The following is a 19,948-nucleotide window of genomic DNA, read 5'->3' on the forward strand; positions in this document are numbered from 1 at the left end:
GACAGCACAGATACAGTAAATTCATAGAGATAATATTTATACAATGGTATCCATATGGTAGGCAGAGAAGAATTTGACTAAGCTGTTTTTTTGCTTGGGTGGATAGAGGAAACCAGGATCTCTCTCTGTGTGATATTTCAGTAGAACATGGAAGTAGAGCAAAAGTTCTAGTTATAAAAGTGAGATACTGTCTGCCAGCTCTGTTGAGGATTGAAGTGGAATTCTAAATGATAAGATAGATGAGATGAATATTTTTCTCAAAACTACTGAAGATCAAAATAATACAGCTACAGAATGCTTTCAGAGGCTTATTTTTGATTGTACTATGTGTGATAAATATCTTGGACACAGCCTTCGTCATGTAATTTATTCAGCTTACTTAAGCTTAACTATAGTAGATATTAGATAATACTTTTTTCTCTCCCCCCCCCCCCCATCAAAAGTGAAAAACCAGCAAAAATACGCAGTATTTTCCTTTAATGTGTTATACATTTCTCATGGAAGTTACAGAACAGTAGCATCCTACCCTTTGAAAACAAATGCTTGTTTTGGCAGGCTCTGCAGAGGAGTTGCTACGGAAGAAAAGATAGTTGTTTTCTAGACCAGATACCAAAATGTGATAACTTGGGCATGTCAGACTTCTAAAGAAATATGCATTAAAAGTCTCCTTTTTAAGTGTTGTATACACCAGTAAAACAGGGTGAAATAATCCTCTTAAAGATAGTGTATTGATTAGTTTCTTGAATTTTGCTGCAATTAGAAAGATACGTTTTTGTCATAAATAGTAGCAGTTACTTTTTATCTGTGGGAGGAAGATTTCAACTAATCTCTAATTTGATATATTGGAATAATGGTCAGTGTTCTCTAACACTAAGACTTGTAAAGGACTTTTTCCAAGTAATCTCAAACTTCTGTGATACTTCAGTTTTGTAGGCTAGTAAATGTGCTGAAGCAGAGAAGGTCCTTGATTTTCTCAGGATTGCAAATAGATTGCTTCAAATTAGTACTATGCCAAATTGGTATGATGGTTGCTTACATTTTATGGAAAAATAGTAAAAATTATAAATACTGAAGGAAGTGCCTCACTTTTCACTTGACTTTATTAATTAGAAGAAAATGTCACATATTTTTCCTATCAGGAAAGTAAAAGTAGGCCACATATCATCCAACGAACTTACGGAACACAAGCCTCCAAGCAGTTGCAGGACCTTGGTATGTTTTTGATTATGAGTTTTTCAATATTGGAAATAATTGTATATACAACTTGAAAAAATTGAATGTTAGGCTAACAGTCTGTATAAAATAGCTGATTGTTTAGAAAAACTTGAAAAATATTTACTAACCTGACCTTGTTCACAATTATTGTAATGGAATTTAGAGTTGTTAAAAAGCAGCTGAAAGATTTCCATCCATGAAGACCTGTATTTAGCTTTCTTCTGCAGATCATTTAATTTAATCAGTGATATTAATGCTATTGAGGACATGAGGTGGAAGAAAACATATATTCCAAGCCTGTGTTACAATCTCCTTACCTCTTTTTGCATGCTTTAGTTGTAACTTTAGATTTCTAAATTACTTGAGTTTTGATAAGGTGATCTTAATCGACTTTTGACTTGGACAGTATACATAAGTAGTTTAAAATAATGCCATGAAATTCTTAAATTGTAATTTGTACAGAGACTGAATCTAGTTCTGAATGGCCCTTTCTGTCTGAACTACAGTGGCTGAGGAGAAAGAGAAGAAAGAGAGCAGTAAGTAGAAGTGTGACCCTGAGTTAAGATCATTTACGAAAAACGCAAACCCACTAATTTCTGCATTTTTTTAATGTTGAGACAACGTAGGCTTTAGAAAGCAAATATTTTTGGTAGCTTAATATTGTAACATAATACAATTATCAAATGATAAAAGGTGGTGATTATTCTTTAAATATAGAATATTTGGAGAAAAGTGGATAAGCTTTCTAATGTGACAGCAATACTATGTATCAATTGAATGTAAATTTAGCAGTGAAAATGAGTTTAGAATTTAAAGTTTTGAGTCTGCTTGAGGATAAAGAATAATTTTGAATGAATTCTTGCTACTTTGTAGATATCTGATTTTATTTTCATTTGGCTTATTAAGTAGCATGATTAAAAATCCAAATGATGACACCCAGAACTGGGTTATTGAGAGAACAGAAGTGGACAGTCCTCATGAACTGCACATGCATATTTGTCAGTTAGGGGAGTAGCTGAGTTAAAGAAGATTAATCTCCATTTCTTTACTAAGTTGCACAATCCACAGCATATTTTTTTAATACACATCTATTTTTAGAAACTTCCTTCCTTATTAAATCTGTGATGAATAGTACAGTAGACCAAGAGTTTTTGGTGTTGGAGATTTTTCTCCTTTGTGAAATTGAGAGAAGCAGTGGTGGCTTCTGTGCTGAACTAAAACATCCTTAATGATGTGACTCAAGATTCTCAGCAAGTGTCTATCATAACTCACTAAGTTACTGAAGCTATGAATACTTACCCTAGTTGAACGTCTGACCCAGTTTTTACAGGTTTACACATACTATGTAATATTTATGGGTAATCCAATTAGATCAGCTGCAGTTATTTTTGAAAATCACTACATTTTCATGATTCACAAAGAACTTCTTTAATCCATCAGGTATCTCGTGGTATCTTTGAAGAAATGAAATATTTGGAGCTCATGATAGTCAATGACCATAAAATGGTAAGTATATCAGTTCAGTGATAATCTTCCTTTTGATTATAATTTGTAGGTTGATGTACATAACTACTGCATCAGGTATTTTTGGGTCAAATGTTTTGTTTATCAGCAGCTGTTAACATTTGTACTGCAAGATACAGTACAGGCCATAATACCTAATAATGTTTAATGTTATCTAAGGTTTTCTACAGCAATTATATATTCAAAATACGTATGAAACACTTCGGTATCATATGGATAATTTATATGCCCTTAGCCAACAAAGTAAAGCAATAAAACATTTCTGTCCAGAACAAACATACAAAACATTCTAAAATTACATTGTATCCTTAAAGTAGTAAAGAAAAAGGTCAGAATTTGTTATGTTGAGTTTAGTTTTAGTAACTTAAATTTTAATGCAGCAAAGCATAGTGACAAAGCTATCTGATTGTTCTTTCTGGCTATTCCACACTTATAAATCAGATTCATAATGAAGTGCAAGATGAGTTTTTTGTTCAATTCAGAAAGTGTTTGTCATTCAATTTTTATTGAGGGGAAAAAAAAAAAAAAAGCACCCACCTTTTTTTCCTCTTTGTCTTGACTGGGAAAAATCAGACCAGGTGACATTTGTTATTTAAATGTTACTGCTTTCACTGATTATGCCAAGTAAGGCTATCAGTGTCCATGTGTTACACTTGTGAAAAATCAGGAGAGGGGGCCCTGGGGAGTAAGGAGTAATACGTTTTGTAAACCTAAACAACTGTTTTACAGACCCTTTTTGCAAAGCATCACAAATTTATGTCCAATAGCTACATTTTAACTAGAGCATATCTATTACGGAAAAACAGTGTAGGTTTATATGTTTTCTGGTAGTGAAGAATATACTGCAATCTCCAGCAAGTAAAACCAACTTGATTGTGCCTTGTTCTGAGCCCTTGTCTCACATAGCTTTCTCAGCTGTTCACCAAGAGGCAAATAGGTATCATCAACTTCTGTTATGACTGCTTCTATGTGAGCAAGACCTTCTTCTTTTTTTTTTTTTTTTTTTTTTTTTAATCAAATTCTGTTGATAAAACAGTTTCTGCTTATTTCATGTGCAAATAAAATAAACTTTTAAGTTTCTGTAAGAGCTCCTAGCATCTCTCACTCTACTGCATGTTTTCCCAGTGCTTTATGTTGTTGTGGTCTCTTCCACAAATACTGAAGGATGGTTTTAAAGACCCAGAGATGGCAGATATTGGAATAGGATGCAGTATTATGTATTTCTTCCAGTGCTGAATAGACAGATAATACAACCTTCCCTCATCTGTTTAATAAATCATAGAAATAGTCTGGGCAAAAATAACCTATACTTAATCTATGTCATTTCAGCAGTGTGGGGAGAATTTGAATGGGTGGGAAGAGTAGAACAGAAATTTCTTCAACTGTTTTCACTTGTAAAGCCACCTGCTAGGAAACTCTTCTGAGTGCTCACATGTTCATTGTTTAGGGGTAGGGCACAGTAACTGAAGTTATGGACATTTTGTTGTCTTGTTTGAGGTCTGTGGTTGGTGTTCCTTATGAAGAGATAATATTTCTATGTCCAGCTGTTTCCTCTGGCCTCTCATATTACAGACATGCTTAAAGGACAATCATCCTGTTCACTACACTTGTTACAGACACTAACTATTGTCTCCTCTCAGGCTTTATTTGTTAGAAGTTTAGACCACAAGCATTCAAGATTTTTTACTTCAGAGTTGTCAGTGACTCAGAAGCAGATAATTATTTTCAAGGAGTAAAATGAATATACTTAAGGAAGTGTTTGCAATTATGCATTGAAGCCTGCCAATCCAGGAGCTTACTACATGTACATTTAAGGTTTTCTGCTTACCAGTAGAGGGCAGATTTCTCTTGCTGCAAGGTTCTGTATTGAAGTATCTTAAACCTCTTTGGCCACTGTGCTGTTAAGTGGTTAATACTATATATTTTCACAAAACTTTCCTTTCCTGTAACACTAGAGACACAGCTAAACGTGTTTAAATAGGTTGTTGCACTTTTTACTGACTTAGAGTGATTTCTGTTTTAGGAGCTGTGTTAAACACATGATGTTGTATATTGCTATTGATTTTGGCATGTAAATACTTCTATGAAAACGAAGATCATTCTCCAAAGCATATTATTTTACCTTTCCACTCCTGAGAAAGTTTGGGATTGGCTCAAAATTAAAAACCAAAGCCACACCTCCCCCGTTATTTTGTTCTAGTATCATGGTTTTCTAGGTAGCAGAGTCCTGTGATATGGATACTAAGCACCTACTAGCACTGTAGCTGAAAGTTCTTTGTTTTGAGAACAGCTATAGGGGAGGAGGTCTCTGCAAACCTGTGTTGTAGGATCTTTGTGTACTAAAACCTGCTGTGGATGTGCTGTGAAGCATTGTGGAACTTAACAGTGAATAACTGCACGTGTAAAAAAACTTACCTTCCTGCAGTCAGGTGAATGAGTGTCATCAATAAGTTTGATGAACTTTTTGTTATCTCTATGGCATTTTGTCCCTATAAAACCAGACTGCTTGTCCAAAAATAACTGGAATTTAAAGGGATGGAAAATTTGCTATCTAATAATACAGTGTGTATGTGACTCTTCTGACTTTCGATTTGAGAAACAGATTGTTTAATTTTAAAAGCACATATGTCTTCCATTTTTAATTTCACCTTTTCAGTAATCATAGTTCTTGAAAATGGAGACTTGTCTGTGTTGTAATTCTACTTTGAGAAGGTAGTTAATCGTTTAACTTCCTTGATGAGAGTAGCTACTCAGCTGCTCAGAAGAGTAAGACCCTCTTGTTTCAAGGCCTCTTTCTGGATACTGTATTTCAGAGTAGGAATAGCTGACACTTTCATGGAACTTGATAATGTTTGCTCATGAGGAGTTGAGATTTGTTGCTTTTTAACCAGTAATTGAAATTAGTAAGAGATTTTAATGAAAACTTTTTACCCTCTCTATTTTGTGCAAATTAGTGTTAATTTTCTATGAAATTTTGAAGACTTATTTTTCCTGCCTACAAATCATATTGTGTAATGCCATTTTAGTTTATAATTTTACAGGGTTTTTTTTTTGAAAGTCATGGATTCATGTTCAGATACCACAGCAGCATCTTCAGAAAATCTGACTTGGAACAGAGGGGACTTGTGGGGCAGGATGAGGAAAGACGTGAAACAATTTTAATGATATGCACAGATATTAGGAAGCAGATGTTGTGATACAGCTCATCTAAGTCTATAGAAATGGAAAAAATTTGAAGTTAAAACTTAAGATATTCAGTTTAACTGTTTCCACATTCAAATGCATATTTACTTTTACCATGCACTACATTCTCCTTTTTGTCTTTTGGCATAACTAATACTACTTGTCATTAAAAGTCTTGTGCTGTAGTAGAGAAAGGATGCCTTTGCAAAGAACTGTATACAAGACAAGTGGTAAATGCTTCATCTTTGTCTCATAATTATAGTAATGGAATGTGGCTAGTACAGTCTGATATTTAACTCACCAGGTTAAGCATGGTTTTAATGGGTACAACATCCTCTCAATTTTGAGCTCATGTTTATGTTCATGTTTACCTGTAATTTTGTCTCAAACATTTGAACTCTGATTCTAACTAGGGTATTTCTTGTAGCTAAATGCTCCTTTTAGAGATGTGAAAGCCTGGCTAGCATACATGGCCTCCTCCTTTGTTTTCTAGGGATTCTTGAATATGAGATGTAGGCTGTGATCTGAAAAGCTTTTGGAGTTTTTCCCTTACTCTTGCTTAAAATATTAATTTTCCTTTCTTGCTGTAAAAATAAAGAGTTAATAATAAATATTTAAGTTCTCACTGTGTTCTACTTTTTCTTCTCCTTTTAGTTCAAAAAGCACCGTTCTTCAAATGCATACACAAACAATTTTGCAAAGTCTGTGGTAAACCTTGTAGATGCTGTAAGTATCAGTGTGTCTTCTGAAAGCTATAATTGACTTTGTTAGTTTAGCACTGTATTTAAAAAGTTAACAGTAGCAGATACCAGGATAAAAAAAAAGAGCAGCTATAAAAATTGCATTTTAAAACTCATTTCAAGTTCCTGTGCAGAAGAGTAGCCTGAGGTGAATGTGTAAGAAACCGCCAAATTATTCTTGGAGTATTTCCCAAAGCTTGCAACTGCCAGTTTGCCCTTGGCAGGGGGGATTTCAAACTTGAAGGAGCTTTTGGTATCTGTCACTGCTTAAGAACAAGATTTAATTGAGTTTAGATTTGTGAAGCAAATCTAATCACAAGTGGTTGAAGCTGCAAGTGTAGTTCACAAAGAATATACATATCTATTGGGAGAAAAAGAGAATGGGAATAAAAATCTTCCTTTATAAATCTGTGTTTGTAGCCTAAAACCAAACAAAATCCCATTGTAGTACATTGTAAATGTGTGGCACTGACAGATACCATACTTGTATCTGTGACTAAATTTAGAACAATTTCACGTGGACCATATAAACTAAAAGTAAGATTTGTGATAATTTTTTTTTTCTCTTTTTGATATACATGTAATGACCACACAATTCAGAGCTGTGTTCGTAGTGAAAACAGGATAGATTCTCTAATAGTGATGAATGCAAAGGCTAGCAAAATTCTCACTCTGTCCCCTTTCCATTATGACATTATTGATACCAATAGAACTGTGTGATGTGATTCAGTGCAAAACTTTGTCAGCAGTCTGGAGGAAGCAATACAGTATTTGTTCTTAGTATCTTACATATAAAATATTATGTATATTGAAAATTTAGGTGAATATTTTTATAATACACAAAATACTGGATGTGTTTTTGGAATATTTTTGTGCAACGGTCTGAAAATGCCAGTAGTCTGAAGAAAAGCTACAGGAGCAGATAAAAATATAAATAATTGAAATAGTATTTCTGCAATTTAAATTGGACATTCCCAAAGAAAGGGTGGGATCTTCATTTTTTTTTCCTCATCTGATGATTATTTATTTGTATTTCTTCTGCATTTTAACAAAAGTTGTTTAATCTATCTTTCCTTTCTTTGACTATTCCTTCTGTTTTTCCATTTTTATTTGCTGTATGTGTGTATACAGAAACATTCAGCTTCTCTCTAGTGTAGAATTCAGTCCCCTCATAGAGATCTTGCAAAATCGCACCTTAATGGCCTTTTCTTTAAACAGAGCATGAAAAGGAACAGGAATTTCTGCCTTGTTATACCCTTGTGTTCATAAGGAAAGGGCTGTATTTCTCACTGATACATTATTGGTAAAAGGGCACTGGCTTTCAGAGGCTTCCAGGTTCCCTGCCCCCTCTTCCACTCTTTCCTTCCTGTTTGCTAGAGGAGATACGGTTTTCTCCTCAGCAAACACAAGTAAAGTCTATATTGATCTGCCCGTGTGTAATTTCTGGAGTTTAATTTTACTGATTTTTCTCATGTTGTTAACCATGCTTTGTGTGTGCCCTTAGCCTGTCTCCCTCAGATTGAAGCATATAAATATTCTTTTTTCCTTCAAAGTTATTGGACAAAATTGAGCTTAGCTGGTTGTTCTCTCTTGCTTGCTCTTATATTTATTACGTTCTTCCTGAAGCTGAATATTATACATTGACTTTTTTATAAGGATAATGCTGCCTTGATACAAAAGACTGGTATGCTAGTCAGTGCTAGTTTATTCAGTACAAATATCTATCATAACTGCAGGATGACATTTACAATTCATGTCACGTATTGTAGGTATAACTTGGCAAAAAGATAATAAAAGCTTATACGTAATATGGTGCTTCATGGAAGTGACCAAATAACTTGCCTTTTGTGTATTCTATGTATTAGGAAGCCAATATATTAATTATCCATTGCTTTTAGATCATAACTAAGTATGTCAGTAAGTGTTCTTCGTGTCTCATGTAAAACTTTTGACGGGCAGATTGTCTATTGAAGATAAGGAATCCATCTTTTGTAGATTTGCAAGTTCTGAATAACCTTAGTTAAGAAAATTTAGCATTTTATGACCTAAATCTAAAGAGAACAGCAGTTTCATTTCAGAATCAAGTATGGTGCACAAAGTTAAAATGGATATTTTAAAGCTGATTTGTAATTATTAGGGCCTGATTGTTGTTTCCTTGTCTGTTGCTACAGTGACATTAAAATTAATACAAAAAATAAATATTCTTACTTAATTCTCACATTACTTGACTAGCATTAAGTGATCATACTATAAATGAAAATCAAGCTTTCTGTGAATTAAATTTTGGATATATTGGAGAGCTGAGAAACTATTTAATCTTGATTTAAGAATTGGCTTTGGTTATTCTTTGTCTTTGACATCTTTATTTTCTTTGACATCACCCAGTGTACGTTTACATTTACATTCTTGCTGATTTTTGTACAGGTTTTCTGCAAACTCAGTGGTGAAATTATGTGACGTGAGAATTTTAAAGAAAAGGGAGTAGCTCAAAAAAAAAGAACAGCAACGTTTTTTTGTCCTCTAAAACATAAAATTTAAGTTGATCAGAATATTAAAGTTTAGGAAATTCAAGGCATTACCAGCTAACTGTTTCCCCATGTTCCCTTCCTGCTTTATCCCTCTTGTCCTTCCACTTTACTCTTACTGGCTAACTGTGCATGTTTGACCCAGTGTTCTACTCCTGTGCCTGTCCTGTCTCTGCCCTCAGATATACAAGGAACAGCTGAACACCAGGGTGGTTCTTGTTGCTGTGGAAACTTGGACAGACAGAGATCGTATTAATATTCACCCTGACCCTCTGCAGTTGCTTCATGATTTCTCCAAATATCGACAGCATTACATCAAACAGCACGCGGATGCTGTGCACCTGCTCTCGTATGTACCATTATACAGTGGTTTAGACTATTACAGTTTCATATACTTTTTCTGTCTACTGCTTTTTTCTGCCTGTCTCTTCTTGCTTACTTTTTTCCTTGATAGTCACTAAATCAATATCTGCCTGCCTTAGGAAGCTCATGCTATTTTTTAACACTTCAGTCTATTTTTAATAGGTGTAGTATATGCCATGGTCATGTTGATATGTATCGATAATGAAATTTTAATGTCTTTGCAACCTGGAGACAGTGTCACGTATCTGAAGTGTCTTCTGATGAGCCCCTAAGGACACCTAGTTTTGCTAATCAGGTGTGTGATGTACTGCTTTCCCAGTGAAGAGCAGGAGAGGGCAGAGCTGACAGTATTATGTGTTGCCACAAGAGCATTCCAGTTACTATATTTATTCACCCATATAGCTGCAGTGATGATTTGTTGATGGAAGGCCTCTTCCTTTACAGCTGTAATGAATTTTTTTTCTGAGACACAATGCATTTTGAGGGGAAATTCACTTGTATCATCAGGCACAACCACCAGCTTGGGTAACAGTACTTGTTTTAATTCATGACACTGTAAGCAAAGAGGAGCGAAGAGCGTGTTTCCCTGTGTAGCATAAAGATCTTAAGCCTTCTCCCAGCAGCATGACATACTATGATGATGGAGTGACAAAGGTCTTCCATGTGATTCTCCTATAATTTATCTTCTGCAGAGGAAGATAAAAATAGGGGATGAAGAATTTCTTCCAGCCTCTGTCATAGTTGTACTGCCTTAACATAGGCATTGCAACACAATGCTAATTGCATTTTTCATAACATATGCAAAGATTTGCTGATGTGCACTCTCAATTACTTTTATGCATATATTGTGTCACATGCTGATGAGTTTGCCAATGGGCAAACAGGCTCTTCTCAGTGATGCACAACGAAGGGCGCCAGATACAAACAAAAATACAGGAAATTCCATTTAAGCATAGGGAAAAATAACGTTCACTGTGAAGGTGGTCGGACGCTGGAGCAGGTTGTCCAGGGAGGCTGTGGAGTGTCCATGCTTGGAGATATTCAGAAGCCGATGGAACACGGCCCTCAGCAGCCTGCTCCAGCTGAGCCTCCTTTGAGCAAGGGGGTTGAACTAGACTGTTCCCAGAAGTGCCTGCCAACGTCAGCCCTTACTATGGTTCTGTCTATTGTAAAGCATCTACGTTTAAGTGTTTAGCTGCAGTTTGAAAGTTTTGATGGCTGTCAGAATGTTCTGAAAAAATAAATATATACCTGCTGGCAGTATCCTGTCATTTTAAAAAAACAAAAGGGACACCGATTCTGCTGTTGTAAAAGCATTTAATTTTCAAAGATTAGGGTTGTTTGTTATGCATGCCCAAGGCTGTGTAGATTTATTATTAAGCCTATGAAACTAAAATAAGTATCATTCGTAATCATTTAGGCATTTTATAGACTAATTTATATCTTCCAGATTACATTAATTTAACTAAATTATTTGAGACTTATTAACAGTAAATGAAAGGAGGCAGGGTTAAAGAGTAGTATTAAATTCCCTTCCTTTTAGGTATACTTCTCACTCTTTTTGTTTGGAGTTGAAACTATAAGTTGAATTGGTTTGGATTAAGAGCATCATTTTAAAAAATTCTCAACAATTATACATTTCTGTACAGAATTCCTTCCTGACAGATTATAAATTGGAATATATTGTTATCTTTTTAAATGAAATGTTATCATTGCATTTTTTTTTTCAATCTGGTACTCTAGATTTCCTTGCTTGGTTGGTTTGTGTGTTGGGACTGATTCTGACTCTACAAGTTAAAAATAGTATTTTTGTCGAAGGTTGTATTTAATTGGCTCTATCAATGTTAGTGTTCTGTTTGTAAACTTGCAGTTGCTTCTGATGCTAGATGAGGGTTAATGTGCATGCAGTGTATCACAGTATGTGTGAAAGTGTCATCTTTCAATAAGTTCTTGGTGCCCAATGTCAATGTGTTATATTCTCTTTATTTGTTTGTAAGGAATGTGACATTTCATTACAAAAGGAGCAGCTTAAGTTACTTTGGAGGGGTATGCTCTGTGACCAGAGGAGTAGGAGTGAATGAGGTAATTTTTTTTTTTTTTTTTTCACAACTAAAGTGAAATAAAACGGAAACTGTACATTATAACCTCAGGGTTTATATGTTTCAGTGTTCAGGACTTGAAGGATGACTTATATATTGAAAAGTTAGGATTCTCACAGCCCACCATCTTGTGTCATCATTAAACTACTACTCATTGTGCTTTTCTTTTCAAAAAACATTCCTTCTGTCTGCATTTTTCTCTTAATAAGATCTTAAATTAACTTTTAGTATGGTTGACAGAAACTTAGACCGCAAAATCTTAGGCAGGAGTATTTGAAATACATCACTGAACATCCTTTTGGGTCTTCTCACTGTAGGAGGCTTGATCTTCTGAGGTGCTGATGACATGTAATTCGTACTGATTTTTTTTAACATTAAAACTAGAAAAATTTTGTCTCTGTGTATTGAGTTTTACATTATTTTTATTTTAATTTTTTCTTCATCGCAGTATTAAATCAATAATGTAAATCTCCTGTTTAAACATGGGTTAATCATACTATACAATACTATATTTTATATATATATATATATATATATATATATATCAGACAGACTACTTTCGTTTAACCAGCAGACAGGTATTCCCTCAGGTAGAGAGAGAAATTTTTTTTCTTATGTACCTCATTGTGTTTATTTTCCTTATATGAACACAGAAGTGTCATTGGCTATACAGAATTACTGAAATAGTAGGTATGTGGTAAGGCAGAATGAGCTTGGTGTAGTGTTCGTTACAATAACATACTTTTGGTTTTTTTTTTAAATTGTGCTCCTCTTGAAATGCAGTATGGCCTCCCTTTGGCCATGGCGCAGGAACTAGCACAAAGTCTTGCTCAGAACCTTGGAATACAATGGGACCCAGCAGCCAGGAAACAGAGTATGTACATGGACATGGAGTCTTTCTTCGTAATATTTGAAACAAATACCAAACTTGCTGTAACTGTAGAACAAGAATTGTTGCTTTTGGAAATATATGCACCAAAATATGAATTTAAGCAAAATAAGAGCCACCGGTTTAGCACTCATTTTTCAATGACCTCAGTGGTGTCCTGTGTCAGGAGGTTAGATTCATGACCCATATTCAAAGGCATAATGGCAAAACCACCATTAATTTAATTCCGAACTCCTTATCTATCATAATGAAATCTGTAATTCCTATAGAACTATCACTGACTTCTTAAAATACAAAACCACATGATTTATAATTGAAGAAATGGTAAGAAGATGTAACCCAGTCCAGGGTGACGTTTGCTCAACTTGTTACCTTGCTGCTTCACAGCCACAAGATCAGACCAACGTGGCCTTAATACATGTAGGTACACAAGCTGCTGCAAAAGCCCTTTTTGAGGTTAAAGAAAATTGTTGGGTTTTTCCACTCATGTCTTGTAAGCAATTTGGCTGCTTTCTCTCTGTTTTTTCTTTAAAAATGTGAATGATAATGCTGACTTTATTTTGGAATCCCTTCAGAAATCTGTGAATCAGGAAACAATGTGAAAAAGTTTAGGGAATGTTGTTTTTTAAAGCACTGCTTTTGAATTGTATAAACTTACTAATTCCTAAAATATTTTCTATATCATTGGGTTTTGATTACAGGTAAAACAGAGTTCATATAATTTGGAAATCGGAATCTATTTTAACTGTAAAATAGAAGTTTTTAAAATGGCAGCCTGTTTTTGTTATTTGGATACCCTTTATAGAGAAAGATTAATGAAAGACCTGGATAAAGCAGAAATAACCATATAAATAATCTGTGAATATTTTCTGCGGAGAAACAGTATGAATTTGCAGTAGTAATTAGAATACAGAATCTTTCTTCTTGAAGATATTACTTCTTTGGTAGCTAACTTTTATGGGTAGTTTGTAACTTCTGTTTTACCAACCATAAGTTGTTGATCTTTTTATTTTATGAATTTAATCACTGTTGACTTACATGCCGCAGCTGTAAGTAAACTGTAAATCCATTTTCACTCAACTACTTTTTCTAATGAATGTTTGATTGGCTGATTCACATTTTACTATGAATAATTGAATGCCAAAGGGAAAAAACATGGCCTGTCCAGTAATAATTCTCTTAAAGGGTGTTCTGTACACGTTTTAGGGAGGAGGAAATACAAACATTTTTAATCATCAGTATCATGGGTACTGCATGTACCCTTGTACTGCCTGTTTTGAAAGCATGTAGGGAAGAACATTGCCAGATATTTTTAGCTTTTTGTACTACCTGAAACTTTGTGTCGAGTCTAAGAACATGCACATACGGTAATTCGAAAGTACCACGTTTATATTAAGTATATTAGTATTTCTTCAAGTTGGTTGGTTTCCTTTTTAGGGCGAGCATCTGTACAGCCAAGCAACCATCTAACCTTTGTATAATTAGTCAAGGCCCATTTTTATAGCGAGTACTTTGTATTTATTGTAAGTGTATTTATAACTGCTTTCCTTTTCTGTTGTATTTTGGTCTTGTCTGAGAAGAGTGTGACTGCACTGAATCCTGGGGTGGTTGCATCATGGAGGAAACAGGGTATGTCATAACTATCTGTAATTAAGGGCTCTCACAGTTTACATTATGACACAAATATTTATGTATTGGGTTTTGGCTATGTGTTTTAGTACTAATAAATGAAAAACTAGAAGCAGTTGGAGCAACCCAAACATACACATCAATGACTTCAATTTTCATCAATTCATTCCCTTTACTATTCACGTTTTAAGAAGTTATTCATAAATCTTGTATTTTGAAGTGCAATCCAGTGTATTCACTAATGCATTGCTATACTTACAATGATTGAAAAGTAAAGAATTTATATTTTTCATTAGAGTTATACTTTTTACATGCCGCTGAAAAAGTATTATAATGTACTTTTGATGAGTGATATTTCTATTTTCCTCCTATATTTTAATTATTTTTCCCCCAATTCCTTCAAAATTCTGAGTGACTATATTGTTCTGCTTACATTCCAGTGAGTAACAGTAGAACCCTGAAGCTTTCAGCAAGAGCTCTTAACTAAATGGTCAGTGAATTCTGAGGGGGAAGCACATCTATATGGGAGGAAACCTGGTTTCATTGCCCTCTACCCTTCACACACTGCCAGAGATCTTTTCTCTGTACTATAAGCAATTGATTAGAAAAGGATAGCTTCTGAAACATAGAGGTTTGAGTCTTATAAATCACTTCCTTTCAGAATTCTTGCTCACTTTGGAAGCATGATTGCAAAAATCATGGAGGAAAGTAGTTATAAATAAGATAGGAGCTCAGTTTCTTCATATGGTATTTGGAAATTGGTTCTTCAGTAGAATTACTATGTGACTTTCCTGTAGACTTGTAATTGTCAGCCATCACATGAATACAACAGAAAATTATCCAGTAAGTTTGCTTCTGGAATCTGAAGGCATTGATCAGAATAATTACTAGCTTTCCTTCCTATGGTGAACTCATCAAAGTATCAGTCTCTGATGGAAGTATCAGTAGAAGAGGCTGTGGAACAAACCTTTTCTTGTAGATAAGGTAACAGTAAAAAAAAATAGCAGGAGCAGATGACAGTCACCCAGAAGCTAAAAAAGGACTGACTAATGAAATGAGTGAATAATTAGCTGCAGTGTAAAGCCTTTTCACTTAACTCCATCAGTACCAGAAGACATTTTTTATATATAGAATAATTCAGGGGGAAAGTGTCAGCTCAGTAGCAGTGAGCTGCTGGAAAAGGAATGGAGAACCTCATTATGGCATGGCTACCGCCGTCTTTAATAGTGTCCTTACCAGAATAATAAAAATATCTAATTAAAATATCAGGCAGCTAATAAAAATATCAGACAGCATCTGTGTGAGAAATGACTAATAAAGTATGTTTTCATCAGACTGGGAAAAAGATGGAGATGAGGAAATATGAGAATCTGAGTCTGTAACATCATGAGCAACATAGCAAATGATTACTGTTTCTTCCAGTGTAAGAGCTAGGGAGACATTAAATGAGACTAGCAAATAGGTGACAGAAAAACCAGGATGAAATTGTTCTACCAGTTGGTAAATAAGCAGTGAAACTTCTTGCTGTAGCATCTTAGAGATGCTAAAAGATTTTGGGCAAATTTGTGGGAGAAAAGATTATTAAATAAGACAAAATAAAGCTTCCTGATGAAGAAATTGAACTGAAAATTGTTGGAAGCTGGAAAACTATTCTGCAAGTAATAGTACAGTGCTCTGTTCTCTGCTCTTCCCTGGGCATATTCTCAGGGCCAAAATCAGAGATGGGATTTGGGTAAAGGGGATATTTAGTCTGACCCTATACAGCTGTTCTTATGGCAATTAACCTTATTAACAGGATCAGATTAATTGAACAGTTTTGAAATGCTGGCATGAAATCAAGGATCTGGAAGATTATCCATCTTTTAAGTTGAAGCTGCAGGGAAATAAACCCAAGAGAACACTGCGTGCAATTGAGAAGGGTGCATAGCAGCTATTATGATACTGTGGTTTCACCTTATTAAGAAGATTAGAAGACTACAGTTTCATATAGTGTAGATCAATATAATAGAAATATAAAAATGCCAAATGTTTAAAACCTTTCTCTTTTGTTCTGATTTTATTGTTTGGGAATAAGACTGAACTGGTATACTGTTGCACACAGTGGTTGTAAGAAACTGGGATTTACAGTATTAAAAAAAATGTTTTGACACCTCCGCCCCCCTCCAGAAACCATTGGTGTTTCTATGCATTTACTCGGCTAATTCTTTGTCATTTTAGGGTATATCATTCCAGGAAATTCTCCAAATGCAGCATTGCAGAATACAAAGAATTTTTACTTCGTGGGGGAGGTGCCTGTCTTTTCAACAGGCCAACAAAGGTAATATATATATTGGTAGTCAGCACCTCTGCTGAACATTACAATGAAAATGTTATAATTTCACTAACACCCATCTATTCCCAGATTTATTCAATTGCCTATGTGGGTATTTTCTTCAGGTTTCTTGTAGTTAGCTGTTTATTCCCATAACATTTAAAAATAATCTTAGGAGGAATGCAACTTGTTTTCCATCAATTCTTCATGCTCAAATAATGACAAATATTGCAGCTGATTTTTTCACAGCTAGATGCATCCTCATTCAGCATAAATGCACTACTTATGAAGCTGGAAGTAGTGCAAAATAAATCCCGAAGTGAGGTCGTAGTGCATGCTCCACATACACTACATTTTTGGACTTTTTGCCTGAGGTTGTTAAAAAGACTTCCATTTACCAGACTAGGAATTAGAAATCAGTAGCTTATTTCATATAGACAGCAGCAGCTTGTGGTTGTTCTCAGACTTAATTTAATTTAATTTCAGATGTACATCTAGCAAACTCTGTAATTTATAACTCTTTCCTTGTACCATCCATTGCTTTTTTCACCAAAAAATTCAAGGTCATTATTTTTTCTAAGGCAATAGTATCATGATATCCTTCCAAAGCTGAGCAGTATAAAAATATTCCATGTGGCTCATTTTACAAAGTAAGATCAAGCCAAGGTATTAATATTCTATTTAATCATGGTGTCAAACTTGCTGTCCTTATAGAATTTAATACCACATGAGACTATTAGGCTGTTCTGTTTACTGTGATGTATCCTTTGGTAGATCACCACACCTTGCACAATTAACTAAAAAAAATTTGCTTGTTAGAGTGTTTTTTAATCTTTTCCCAGGGTAGAAATCTTTGCTTATAGAACAAGACTGTAAGAAATCTTACAGAAAAGAGTAAGTAGGGAGAAAGGAAAACAAAGATTCACTTTTTTTTAATGATGGTTGTCTAGCAAGATAATTTGAACAAATTGACTGCATACAGAATAAAAATCTGGTTCACTTCCATGAAAATTCTTCCAGGAGAATGGTTGAGTTATCATTATATGTTATCTGTGTCAGTGTTTCATAGCTTTGAAGTTAAAGTACTTTGGGTAAAAAAAAAAAAAAATCATACCATGTTTTTTGGAATGCTCTTATTTGGAGTTTGGAAGGTAAAGTAAAAAATGGTGTGTTCAGTTTTAGGTAAATAAAACATAGTTGTGTTAAGCAGTCACCATGATGTCATTTTTAATTATAACCTTTATTTATGCTCTGACATGTATATGAACATTTCATGGTTCCTGATTAATGCCATAGGAAATTTGTGTGTGTTCTGTTATTTTCTCGCATTTCTCTGGTTGACCACCTTTTGTTTTCTTAAGGGCTACAGGTCAGATAACCCGGTCTGTTTCATGGAGAACTGAATTTCAGGTTCGGAATAAGAGATCTTGCTGTTTCCACTGAAGCATAGTAGTAACAGTGGTTTATAGAAGGGGGAAAAAAAAAAAGACATTTCAGTTTTCTTAATCGTGTTGACATTGCTAGTGAAGAAGAGTACGTATGGGTTTTACTTCAATGTAGTGTTGCTTCTGGCACCTAAAATTGTAGGGGCCAATGATTACCTATATGGTTTATGCAACAAAATTAAAATTGTTTTGTTTCTTTTTGATTAGGTATTATGATTCCTGTCGTTTCCCCACCCCCCCAGTAACAGAGAAGAATTCCATCCAAGTTTATAAATAATTTGTTTTGTATATGTTATATATGTTTGTATATGTTATGTATATTTTATGTTATATCTTGATGATCTTCAACAGCTGTACTGACACAAAGCCCATGGAGAAATAACATGTTTACTTCCATCTTTCACTTTTATGTAGCTGTAGATTTATCTGTTCTCCTTTTAACTTGTTAACTTTTAACTTCTCATTTTAATCATGTTCTAGTGATGAATGTGTTTCTGTTGGTGATACTGCAGTCAAATTGGAGATTCCTGATATTATAGGATTTTAAAGCAGAATTATTATACTGAAAACAGACAAGGATTAATAATTTTTTGCAAAATTAATTATGTGACAAAACTGAAAAAATATCATAGTTTTCATTAAAGGTAATTTAATATGTGAAACCAGTATAGAATCTATATCATCCTGGACTGTAGAAGTTATCTTGTATTGTATGTATCCGGTCATAGGATAAACTGTTGAGCGCAGTATGTGGTTGTGTTATTCTAGCTAATTGCATGAACAAATATGGGTACCTGAGTAGATCCCAGAGATCATATTGCTGACTGGTTTCTTGAAGGAATTGTCGGAGAAATGGGAGTCTTTAGAATAGGAATGAAGTTCAAATCTTATCCCTTTGAGTATTATTTAATTGTTTCTCTGTTTATTATATTTTTCTGAGATCAGTATTCTCCTAGAGAGGGCTAGCATTCAAGTGATTTAGTTGTACACCTTTAATGTCTGAACAATTCTGACTAGCAGCACTTGAAAAACATGCTGCCTTCCCATTGCAGTAGCACAGCATATATATCCTCTGTGAGACCATGTTTCTGTAGCGTTGCAGAAATGGGCTGCATGTGACAGAAAAGTAATTTGATACTAGTTTTATTCTTACTTGGGGGTGGGGCTTTTTTGCTTTCAGCTCTTTGAAACCACTGAGTGTGGAAATGGATATGTAGAAGCAGGAGAAGAATGTGATTGCGGTTTCCGAATGGCAAGTAGAGTTATATATTAATCCACAAGTCTTTCATACAAAATATATTAAGATAAATTATGTGATTGGCGAGGGTGGGGGGAAAGGTTATGGAAATGAATTTGTTTTGCCTGTTGTTAGGGAGCAAATTCATTAAAGGGGACTGTGTTAAAACATTTTTTTCAAGTGAGTGCAAAGATGGAGAGTGTCCTCAGAGCAGTTCCTGTTATACTAATGACAAGATGTAGCCATCTCATAGCAATCTTTGAATTGCACTGTAAAAGTGCTCACCTTTTTACTTTACTTGGATAGTGTGCCTGGAGTGGTAAACTCCTTATCTGTGCTTTGGAGATTGGTGCCTGTGTTCAGACAGAATAAGTAAACTGTTGTTTTCTTCTGTATTGTAGAAATATTCCAGTAACGTTTTTGCAAAAAATTGCCCTATAGATTTGAGTCCTAGTTCTAGTATTTAAATATTGTCACACCCGTAATTAGTTTTCTTAATCTTTTTTCTGCACTGAATGCAATTTGTCTAAACAGCATGCATTTGGCACAGAATATTCCATACCTGTGAGAAGGCTTCAGAAGGTGTGAGTCCCCTTATTGCTACAGTATATACATCACTGTTTTCCCTTTACTTTAGTAGTTGAGCGTTGCAAAGGATTTTTCCAGCTGATAATTTCAAGCCATTAGTGCTGAACTGAATCTTTTGTCTGCTGGTACATAATAGTTTGTTGTGAAAGATTGTGAAGGAAATAACTTATTTAAAATGGAAAACTAAAAATTTTGCTTAA

General features: G+C 34.6%; 1 protein-coding gene across 10 annotated transcripts in view; it reads left to right on the top strand.

Moving 5' to 3' along the window:
• Nucleotides 1-19,948, top strand: part of ADAM23 (ADAM metallopeptidase domain 23) — a 75,653-nt gene that overhangs the window by 28,944 nt on the left and 26,761 nt on the right. For all 10 annotated transcript variants that reach the window (XM_033010972.2, XM_033010970.2, XM_033010971.2 and 7 more), the window contains exons 7-16: nt 1,140-1,212; nt 1,678-1,751; nt 2,656-2,721; nt 6,577-6,648; nt 9,370-9,536; nt 11,548-11,632; nt 12,433-12,523; nt 14,119-14,167; nt 16,385-16,484; nt 19,104-19,175. In XM_033010972.2, the coding sequence (XP_032866863.2) occupies nt 1,140-1,212; nt 1,678-1,751; nt 2,656-2,721; nt 6,577-6,648; nt 9,370-9,536; nt 11,548-11,632; nt 12,433-12,523; nt 14,119-14,167; nt 16,385-16,484; nt 19,104-19,175 (849 nt within the window). The remainder of the gene's footprint in view (nt 1-1,139; nt 1,213-1,677; nt 1,752-2,655; nt 2,722-6,576; nt 6,649-9,369; nt 9,537-11,547; nt 11,633-12,432; nt 12,524-14,118; nt 14,168-16,384; nt 16,485-19,103; nt 19,176-19,948) is intronic.

Source organism: Tyto alba, unplaced genomic scaffold (assembly GCF_018691265.1).
Source record: "Tyto alba isolate M040663 unplaced genomic scaffold, T.alba_DEE_v4.0 Super-Scaffold_7, whole genome shotgun sequence".
Lineage (NCBI taxonomy): Eukaryota > Metazoa > Chordata > Aves > Strigiformes > Tytonidae > Tyto > Tyto alba.